Below are 11,428 nucleotides of genomic sequence, written 5' to 3'. Positions count from 1 at the left end.
AGGCCAAGGAACAAATAAAATAATTTGCTTTGGACTCTGCAACAGCCACACTGGGAACGTGGATCTTGAAGCAGTTTAGCACTAAAAAACGTACCCTGACAGATTCCTCCCATTGTAAATGCACATGTAGAGAAACGCCCAGGTCAAGATTGTGAGGGATTTTTTTCTGAAGAAAAATCAGTATATTTTCCAGATGTTTGAAAGCCTCAGCTTTCTTCGGCTTATGATGACTATTAATATTTATCCTGTGGTTCATCTGCATCACTAGCCTCTGTTTCGCTGCTCTGAGAGAGATCTTGTTGGCTCTCTACTCTGTCCAGTTCCAGAAAACTAGTAACGAGTTTGGCAACCGCTTCCACATCACTGTGGAAAAGAAAAAACAACATAAAAGAGTTAGAAGAACTGTGGTGTTGACAAGAACAGGCACACTAATTCCTGAGAATAACTGCTTGAAGAGCCAGTCAACATACGGCGTAGAGTATTACTGACAGCATCCCACTTGTGAAGACGTATCAAGCCAAGCCATTACTTCCACAGCAGAACAAATCAACCCTTTTCCCACAGTCCCCGCTGCAAGATTCCTTAGTATCGATGCTAAAAATAAATCCTCTGTTAACTGATAGATACACTGAAGGTAGGCAGAATAGAATTAATCCCCTCTGCCATTGCACAGCTGAGCTAGTGAAGGGGACTACAGCAGACATGCAGCACTAAAGGGATCTTTGGTATCTAAATATGATCAGTCTCCTCATGGGAGATGGTGTTACCCAAACATCTGCAACCGAAAGCATTAAAGGGTTTAAAAAAGTTAAACTGAGTAACACAAGGTCACATCAGCAAGTATGAAAATGAAGCTGAGTCTCAATAGTTGGCAATTACTGACCTATGTGATTAGTATTTCCCACCTTACACATTCTAATAAAAAAAAAAAAGTCCACACTGCACCTTCTACAGCCCAACACGGCACTCTGAGTCAGTGGGTGTGAAAATCCAGTGACAAATCGTAGCACAACCAGGTAACCCTTCCCAAAATATCGCACAATCTCCTCTTCCACATTCACATCTCGGATCTCATTCAGTAGAGCCACTACTGCAAACAGATGTGGAAAACAAAGTAGTCTATTAGCATTACAGTAAACTCTCAGCGCTGCTACTAATGACTTGTGTGATGGGGACTCCATGCTCGAGTACTACTGCTCTGATCCCATACAACCGGGGCAGTCCTGCAATAGCAAACAACTGCTGAGCTATTCGGGGACAATAAGGATAGACCACAGCACATACTAGCTGGGATAAGCCCTAATGAACAAGGCATATCGCCTCCCAAGAACTGGGGACCATTAACGTGTTACTTATGTTTCCCCACTTACTTCAATGACAGTTTTAACTATTTTTCTGTACAGAGTAGGTAAACAGGTGTTAAGTTTACTGAGATTGAACAAATACTGAAAGATTTAACCATTCAGAGCACCTGCTGATCTCTGCATGCCCACATTAATGGTACTTGAAACAGATACTACCAACTAACCTCTCGGGAAGCAATGTGCTCAGCTCCCCAACATATAAACATACCCTAAGGAAAAGTACAGAAACATTAAACATCCTTCTCTCCACATCTCGTATCTTCCATCTCCAAAATGAATTGTTTAAACACCAATTCAACTTAAGGACGTTCCAAATTTTGTCAGTTTTCTAAGCGTATTGAGAGTTGGTTTGATTTAGACTAATAAGAATAAAAAAAAGCTGACATTGAAGAGGATCCTGCTTTAGTTTGAAATGGAGCTCCTGTCTCAGTGACTCAACCCAGTCACATACTATACTTCAACTTCTGTTACTCTGACAGAAAGCTCAAAAGAAATTAGATACCACATTAAGCTGCACCTACTGAATATGCTGTTTTAAATGCGTGTGATATATCTGCAAGATGCAACACGCCTGCTTGCATATGGTATCTAAAGATTTGCCTGCTAACAAAACCAGATTAAATTATAGAAATCTCAGTTCCTGTATCCAAAATTTAAGTTTTTCCACCAGTCCCACCTGCAAAGCAGGCTAGCCAAGGGAAATGTAAACCTGCACATCAACATCCTAAAGGAATGGCTAAGACTATTATAGAAAGCAATGTGTAAGTCTAGTTATCTTGGATTAAAATAACTAACAAGATGCATTCAGCACCTTAACCTGAAAAAGCAATCTGCCTCTCAGGACCCAAATATTACATCTGCTGCTTGGGAACAAAACACATCTGGAAACAGATGTTGACTAATTTGAGTACGGAACTCGAGAGAAGCTTATTAAATGGGCATGTATGCATTTCTTCTGTCTGCCCACCACATTTGCTACCACAGATAGGTAGGTAGGTGCTTTCTCACCTTGTTCATTGCCTCCTTTTGAGAAGGTCAGTATTTTTTTGTAAAGATTGAATGTTTTTAGGCAGACTGTTCCCTTGTTCTTATCAAATACAGCTTCCTGTAAAATTGAAAAATAAAAATTAAGATTTTCTTAAACACACCATCAGTAGCTATGCTTCAAAGTAAAAGAAAAATAGTTATATGGGAAAATAATTTTGGTCACATAGAAAAAAACATAGCTGTATTAGAGACATTCCTCTGTTATTAAACTGTGAAAATCACAATCTTGCTCTTGGCTTTAACAGAGACTTTACCATATCTCCCACGTTACTTCCAGAATGAAGTTAAAGCTGGTTTCATTGCCCCTCCCGCCACTTATGTAATAAAAACTTTTTGCCTGGAATCAAATTTGAACACTAACTTGGAGCTCCTGTAATTTTCACTCTTGGGGTATGCATTTGGCCTACAGTATATACAGTGAACATAAGTTCTAGTTACACTTTTCACTAACACAGTCACTAACTCCACCAAAATTCCAGGCTTACATTAGATTTAAAATATCCCTGACAGTCAGTGAAAAGATGTGGGTTGCTTATTCCAATAACAACTCAGGTCAGTAACGTGACAAGCCTACATAGTGGGTTATTGCTCTCAGTCCGACTCCCAGGAAATCAACATCCACAAGATTATAAACCAACTTTACAACCACCACTGTTTTCCCACTGGAAAACAGCCGAGTAGCCTGGAAGGTTAGAGCTACCCTATTTAACAGTCGTCCTGACATTAGCTGGAACGGTAAGTACAAAATCATGCTGTAGCAGCTGAATATGTTATTCTTTCTCCCTCTTTTATTTAAGAGGAAGAAAAGGCCACAAAACAGTTTGGGGCAAGTCCCACCTTAAAAAACACTCTTATGTTTAGTTTCACATTTTCATGCTTGTGTAGTGAAAGAATTATTGCCCTGATTCTACTCTTAGTAAAGCAACTCCAAAGGGTTTCCTCAACACCAAAAAGCATAACTTGTCAGTTTGGCCTGAGCAAGTGCATAGGGCTGCTGGAATCAGCATCCACCAACTGTCTCTCAACTTGCACGACCTCATTTCCCGAGTTCAGCATCTTACCTCCCACTGCTCCAAATTCTGTGCTGCCACAAAGAAACACCCGGCTATATAGAAGAGTTTCCATGCCAAGCTGTCTGAACAATGCAAAAAAATGCACAAATTTACATTTGGGTTCCCTCCCCACTTCTTTGGTATTCAATCAGTTAGTTGTAAAAGCAACATGCTCCCTTTAAAGGCAACAGAAGGAAAAAATGTTTCGCTCATGCAACATTTTTGCCCTTAATTGTAATGCAAGCTATTTTACAGCTCTCTCTCTCAGGAGAAAAAATACAGAAACTCTTCACATATTTTTCAAAGACTCCATCTACACTGGGCTCCAAACCATGCAGAATTATAAGCGTATGTATTATTGGCAAGGTTGTAACATCACTACACATCTTTCTCTTCCCTACAAGCAAAGGCATCCACAAAACTCTCAACCTGCTTTCAACCACCAAATATTTGTGCTGCAGAGGACAAGGGTAAGGGACAATTGAAATTCACTGAAGCAAACATGTTTCTTCATAAAAGGAAGCAGTCAGCCCTCTTGACAAACAAACTTTTGCATTTTATGTCCTGGAAATGTTTATACATAGCAGTCTAAGCAATTTGCTTACTCAGACTTTTACTGAAAGCAGAGAGCAGAACTGTGCAGAGTATTGTTTCGGAAAACTTTGTTGCAATGTCTTAAGAAAAAAGGCTGATACAGCTGGTGTCTCAAGCAGCTTTCACCGGACTTTGCTCTTAAAATAAAAATACATTGATTATATTGGTAGTATATTCCTGCACGCTATTAAGCTGTAGAATTTGATGTTAACACGATGCAGCAAGAGAATCACAGGACAGCCTGCAGGATAAATTTCACAGACGGAAGGACACCTGGCATTTGGTGCTGCCTGCTCTGTTGCGGGGGGCAGGAAGCAGCAGTAGCTGTCTGTTCTCGAAAGGTGTTTTTATGAGTCATCTCTGCCAGTGACGATTTAACTTTCCAGAGAAAGAGAGCACCTCCATCAAAGGCAAGGTAATCGTTTCATTATGGTGGGAAGACATATAATGATTGTTTGCCAGGAGAGCTGTGAGGACCAGCTGATCACATTTATAAAACACACCGGAAGTACAAGATGCCACAGAGTGATAAATATCATTTTTAAAAATACTCTTGCAAATGGAAAGGGATGCCAAGTAAAAAAGAGATCATTAAAGCACAGTAAATCATACACAGGCAACAATTACTGCATTTTAATATTCACGCCACAAACTGTGATAGGTACCTATACTGCCTTTGTAAGGCCAGACGAAGCTGCAGAGAGGAGTCATCAGCATGAAAAACAGATCAACAGGAAATAAACAGTTCTTTGGAAAATTCATGGGCCATTACCTGCACTATAATAAGCAGCAGCCAAACCTATGGAGGCTATTCCTAGAATAAGAGAGGAGAGAATTAGGACACACACCTCAAACCGTCTAAAATTCCCTGATGAAAAACATATGAATATTCACAAGTTCACTTTTCAAAAAGGGGACAAATGTGATTGCAATATTGATCACTATATGAAAGAGTCGGTTATTTCTCCTCTGAACTCAGTATGAAAAAACACTCCCATTCTGCAAAGACACTAAAGAGCACAGGGGCTGAGGTCAGAAATAAAAGGTCATGACAGAATCAGGAACAGAACTTCAGAGGGACTTCTCAATCTAACCATTACACCATACTTCCTCTCGAGCGCAGTACATCCTTGAGCACGCTAACCCACACTACAGCAATTATTTTTTCCCCTCTAAGTGCTCTGTGGAGCCAAAAGAAAACTTCTGCAATAAAGGTGTGCCAAAAGCTGCCAGCTCATCTCTCCCATTAAGGAGGCAGCAGTGGAAAAGTGCCTCATGCCCCAGAGCACCACTGCACCTGCAAGGATCTTGTCTCAATGACAGTCTGACAAGATGACATCACTGAAAGCAACGACAACGTTGTAGTGTTACTGCAATGGGATCTACTCAGCTGGAAAGCAGGATACGCCACATTTTCCCCACCAGCTCTCTCAGTGTGGTCCCAAGCAGTACCACTCCATTTTTTTCTGCATATTCAGTAGTGTTTAAAAGCAGATGCCTTTCAGAACATCCTGTATGACTTCCTATTTCATACACACAGTGCCGTTACGAGTTCACCGTCAACCACACGCAAGACCTAACTCCAGCTTTGCTCCACCACAGTTTTTTCCATTTCTGAAAACCTAGGTGTTTTTCAATGTAAGTATGCATCCCCTTCAGAAGGTTCACATTTACATTGCTATATGGCATATAATAAACTTTCTTTTATTGATCCTTTAGGACTCCCTTAAATTTTTGTCCTTGAGCCTCTGAGGTTCTGCAGATGACAGACTGAAAAATTATCACTCTCACAGTGAAGCTACCACACTGAGGAGGAGAATTCAGACTCACTTAGTGGCTACGCTAAAGGAGAAGTTCAAAGTATGATGATTCCTCTTCTTGAAAGAGAAATGCCTGAAAGACAGGCATCTCTTGTTAGAGGTTCTTTCAGGACTTTTTTCTGTGACCCCTTTCCCTTAAAGCAAGTTCTGAAATAAACTGAGTATTACGGACTTACCAACAAAGAGAGACCAAGATCGGATGCCAGGGGACCTCTTCAGATGAAGATAGGAATTTGTGCGGTTTTCAACCAACATGTACATCTTCAGAAGAAACTCCCAACAGCCGAATCTGACTCATGAAACCCCACTGGACAAAAAAGATAAGGAAGAATTTCAAATCATTGCTGACTCCAACCCCTTCCCTAGCATTTGTCAAGATTTGTCAAGTCTTAATCTAGACTATAAAAGATGTCCAGGGTAAGAACATAGTGTCTTTCTCACAGGAAGAGCAATATACACACTTAAAGCTGCAAGGAAAAACTGCCATGTGGAGACTCGCACAACAGCGACAGGAATCTGAACTCGTCGAGAAACTTCTCATTTGGGGGGTAAAAGTCTCTTCCTTTCAATCACAACCAGATTCTAGGAGGAAATGTAAAAAAAACCAAGAACACAGAACAGTGTTGTTGGTAATTCACGCAGCTCTTCTTCAAACAAATAAAATGTAAGAGCAATGGAAAGTTCTTTGACAGCATTTCTCCTGCTAATTGCAAAGGCTGCCATGATGGCAGCTGGAGCAGGACAATGCAGCCTTCCGCAACACAGATTTTGGGTCTCTCTTTCCCCGATGAGAGACCACCAAGGGTTACAGCCTCAGCCTAGCAGCACCAGTGTCACGTAATGCCGTATACGGCATGCCCGTCCTTCAAGCCAACTCAAGAATAAAACCAGGAATTTTCAACAAGTATGTTTGTCTCTCCCCAACAAGACCGTGCCTTCAATCTAGACAGAAAGTAACAGCAGAGATTAAGACGACCGGTGCTAATTAAAAACCAGTAAGAGATCGGCAATCCCATGCAGCAGTTGCAGCAAGTTTTTAGTATTTACAGCGTAAAATTGCTTGAATTCTGGCATGATTGTGAGCTCCAATGCAAAAAACAATCTTACCCTAATACTATCAGCACAAGCAAAAAGACTGATTTGCTCAGGACTGTCACTAGAGAACGGACAGGCTGCTTACTGCTGCTCTTGTGCAAATTGGTAGAGATGCTTGTTATTATTATGAAGACCACAACCCAGTAAAAGTAAATAGGAAATGTAAGCATGTGCTAAGCATTGTGTCATAATGTTAGCAGAGTATACGCTAGCCTTAACCATAGATTTCTTCTGTTTTGCTCTGTTGTGTTACAACCTTCATACCACTTAAGGTAGCGGGTTTTAAGCAGGCTTCCTCAAAAGGGATTTCTAAGAAGGATATTTGCTGTTCTCATTGGTGTGATGAAGCTCAGTGCCTGTCGAGCGTTCTGGGGACTGCAACGCCTTCTATTGACCTGGTACTTTAACCATTACATAGCCAACTCTTCTGCCCACAGAAACAGTTCGCAGGAGGTAGGCATTGAGGTGTGGTTAGCTGCCCATGAGACAGGCTTCCATAAGAAAGCCAACATTCTATGGGTTTTTGAATAACCGTGAAAAACACTTTGAGAGCAGGCCCAAGCACATCCAGGTTCTTACAGAAGAAAAATATGCAATTTTTAGTCCTTTAGTCATCTTGCTGTTCTTAGATACTACATGACACTCCTGCAATTCTGCATAGACTGGCTAGTTTAGATACAAAGCTCCAGGGGATTTTTTTTTTTCCCATTTAATAAAGCAGATTTAGCCAAATCTTTTCAGTTAAATAAAAAAGCACATATGACTTTGATTTTAATCTCTTAGCAACACATCTGAGAGAATCTGAAACCAAAAGAGGCAAAACCCACTTATGCATAAGACACAGTCCATCTCCTCCGGATGTCAAACATCAAATTTTAATTTTCAAATGACTCATTCGCAATAGAGTTGCTCTCAGAATGTCAGAAAATACTTCAGCACACACAAAGCCTTCTCCTGCCTGCAACCTAGAAAATGTCAACAAGGTATCAAATACATAAAGATCACTGCAGAAACCTGGCCATATTTCACAAACACCACAGCCTACTTAAAACACAGTTAGCATATGTACCAGTCAGATCCGTTAATGCAAACTTTGATATATCTCCCCCCCATATTCACTCAGTGAAGTCAAATGATGCAAAGGCCGGTGTCAGCCTAATGCTGGACACCCAAAGTCAATGGCAAGACAGCTGCTTGCGAGATCAGTGCCTCAGGGAATAAAAAGCACCAAAGCAGCTTCTTCAAAGTTGCACTTAAAACAACTCATAAACGTGCCTTTAAGTGAACACAGAAGTTTTTACCATGATGATTTCATGATTACAGAGAGAGGTAAGTTTTTTCTGGCTGCTCATTTTGCTTAAATGTGTTGGGTTTAACATTAAACTAATCTTCAGCACCAAAATAAACATTCATATACTTCCTCCAAGCTCTCGAGTGAGGGCGGGCTAGCAAGAGCTATCGAAACAAGCACCCTGAAAGCTTCACAAGTATCTACCAAGTCAGGACCACGCGCCGGGCTCAGTTTTACCTCCCCATCCTGCACCTGCCTCCCACCAGCGAGGCCCATAGTCTCCCCCTCACCGAGCATCCAGCTGGGGAGAAAAACCGCAGCGTGCTCAGCGTGCTGCCAAAACCCCCGCAAACCTTTTCCTCCCCCTACGTGTGGGGAACACCAGACCTTTAGCTGGGACTCGCCCGCAGCAGCCCCCGTCCGTAGCCCGCCCCTCAGGCGCGGCTCCGACCGCGGGCAGCCTGAGGGGCGGCCCGGCGCTCCGCAGGGACTCCCGGCCGCCGAGCCCGCACCGTAGCCCCCCGGCCACATCCTCCCCCTGACAGACCCCACCGGCAGGCTGTGCCTCAGTTCGCCCCGGGACGGACCGGCCGCCCTCCAGCCCCGAGCCTCGCAGCCGCCCCCCACCAGCAGTACCTGCCCAAGAGCGCATCAGCAGCCGCACGGAGGCGCTTTAAATGGGACGCCCCTGCTTCCTGCACTACCGAACGGCCGCTGCGGCTCGCCAGTGCCACGCCCGGCTTAAGGAGGGTCGGATGCGCCAGCGGCCATGTTGGGTGAGGGCAAAGAAGCGGATAAATAAACCATCCCTCCCCACCCCGCGGTCCCTTGGGCTTTGTACGGGTGTGGAAAAAGAAGAGCCTCACCCAAAATGGCGGCGGACTGCCCGCATTGAAGATGGTGGCTAGGTCGGCGGATGGTGCTTGAGCAAGAGTGTCAGTGTTTCCTTAGGCTGTATGTTTTTAATAGTATTAAAGAAGAGGTGGAAAACCTCACACAATGGCAGAGAAGAGAGGTGAAACGCTGTAGGATGAGGCTGGGTGTGTGGAAGAGCTATACTGGGCACGGTTGGTGGTGGTTTGCAAGACCCACTCTGGGTGAGGCGGACATGGCCTCTTGCACAACAGGGCTTGACAGGTCTGCTTGCTGCTCCAGGCTGAGGAGTGAAGGAGAGTGGGGGAGGCTTCTCCCAGTTGCCCCCCATGCCTGGCCAGCCCTGGTGCCTACAGCTGCCATGGAGGCCAACACACCTCTGGGCTTTCGATGGCAGCCGGTGCATACTTTGCAATTGGGGCACTGGCTTTCACAGAGTGCTGGTGCTGTGTGGTAGCTGTTACTCGCTAGTACTTCAAGTCTGTGTTGTATGGGCAGGAGGCTGCAGTTGGGTGAGGTTTGTAAGTGATTTCTCAGCATTACAAAGTTGTCTCAAGACAACTGCCAAGAGAAGACCTGTTGCTGGGACATTAATTCTCTGTTGCAGCAACTAAAAGCCATTGCCTCTCTGTATTGGATGTGTTTTTGTGTGTGTCTGTTTCTCTTCATGATTATACACCCCTGTCAATAACTATACAAATGCAAGCAGAGAGCTGACTTGTTTCTTTGAAGTTTCCTATTTTTCTCTATATGATCCTGGATACTTGTGAGGGCTTTTGCTACTGTTTTTTGTTTTTTTTTTTTTGCCAGTAGCAAATTACATCAGTGTTGCCAATTGATGTTTTTTTATCACAATTTTTTTAATACTAGGTGTTATTTAAGCTTTAGCTTTCAGCGTTGATAGCTACAATGGTTATAATAATTGAATGCAATGTATTTTTGGATAGCTGTTATAACTGTGAACGGAATCCTGAAAAAAAAAATTAATGCCATTGTTCAAAAACTGGGGAGGAATTGCAAAGCAGAAGTAACAGTGATAATCTTATGGATTTAACATTGATGTCATGACTTTTTGCAAATTGTATGTCAACTGAAGGCTTGGGTTTGGAAAATCTGTTGTTTGGGGAGGGAAGTTTCTAATTCACTTGAAATACTGAGTTACCTACCTCTTGTGGACAGTAGGCTACATTTGAAAAATGCTTTGCATTTCTCGTTCAGTTAAACATAATTCACATGTGAAAGCTGTTCCTGTTCAATCCATAAGAGCAACTGTTCATGTCACCTTTGGGACAAAATGGATAAAATACAGCCATCTGTAGTTTAGCTTAACTTCTTAAATTCCCTTTATGTAAGCCAATGTATAACTTAATCTATAAACAGTATTTGGTCCTCTTAGTTGTACAGGAATCTGGTCCTTCCTGAATGACATACTCGACTTTGGGCTTTTTTCCTAATACGAATCCAGATATTCCAGAGTGTTTTCTCAAGGACATAACATGGTAAAGCTTGTTCAGCTGTTCCTGAGCATCATCGTTGGTCAATAGTAACTGAGTTTTTGATCAGACAGTGTTTTTCATAACAGTCCAGAGTGAACTATTTGAAGATAGGGAAAAAACCCTCAGACTCCATGGTATAGACTTAACTAACTGTAAGTAGTAGACAATACAAACTGATCATCAGTTTTTGTGGAACTATCTCAACGGGAAAAGACTATGAGGAACTGCAAGAATGAATTGGCATGCTTGTGAGTCATGAGGCACCAGCTGCTGGATTTGGCTGAAAAATAGGAAGTAATAAGTATCACGTGTCCTCAACCCTAACAAGCAGCTGACTGAGTCTTCTGAGAAGAAATTTATGTATAAGTAGTTGTCAGTCAGCTTTCATAAGCAACCAGGTTCTCCAGAAACCAAATGTTAAGCCATTTTGAGTGATACAAGACAAAAGAGAAGCTCTTGTGTCTAGAGTAGAGTGAAATAAGAAACTCAGCTGTCCCCTCCACTCAATATAAACCACACAGCATATTACTCTGGTTTATTCTTATGTTACTATCTGCAAAAATATTAGCAACTGTATACTTCTCCAGTTCTGCAAAGACCACGGGATGATAGCCTGATATGACTTAATTTAATTATGAAGTTAGAGATAAATTATTTTAACTATGGGAAGTACCACACACACACAATGAAGCATTTGTTCAAACTGCAATATGGCAAGGATCCTTGTAAGCTTCTGGTATTGATTACTGATTCTTGTAACGTCTTTTCTGCAATCACCTGGGGCTTTTACACCAGC

At 42.4% G+C, this 11,428-nt stretch overlaps 1 protein-coding gene across 1 annotated transcript; it reads right to left on the bottom strand.

The window, feature by feature from the left end:
• Positions 1–233: 233 nt before the first annotated feature.
• Positions 234–6,259, bottom strand: CYBC1 (cytochrome b-245 chaperone 1; the record flags this gene model as incomplete). Its single annotated transcript, XM_082008035.1, has 6 exons — positions 6,054–6,259; positions 4,830–4,871; positions 3,473–3,546; positions 2,373–2,469; positions 946–1,090; positions 234–363 (listed from the first exon to the last, which is right to left on the bottom strand). The coding sequence occupies exons 1-6, from the start codon at positions 6,136–6,138 to the stop codon at positions 234–236; spliced, it is 573 nt and encodes a 190-aa protein (XP_081864161.1). The 5' UTR covers positions 6,139–6,259.
• Between the last annotated feature and the right edge of the window lie 5,169 nt (positions 6,260–11,428).

This window comes from Phaethon aethereus (genome assembly GCF_964289735.1).
Source record: "Phaethon aethereus genome assembly, chromosome: 18".
NCBI lineage: Eukaryota > Metazoa > Chordata > Aves > Phaethontiformes > Phaethontidae > Phaethon > Phaethon aethereus.
This window is presented reverse-complemented; position numbering and strand designations above follow the sequence as displayed.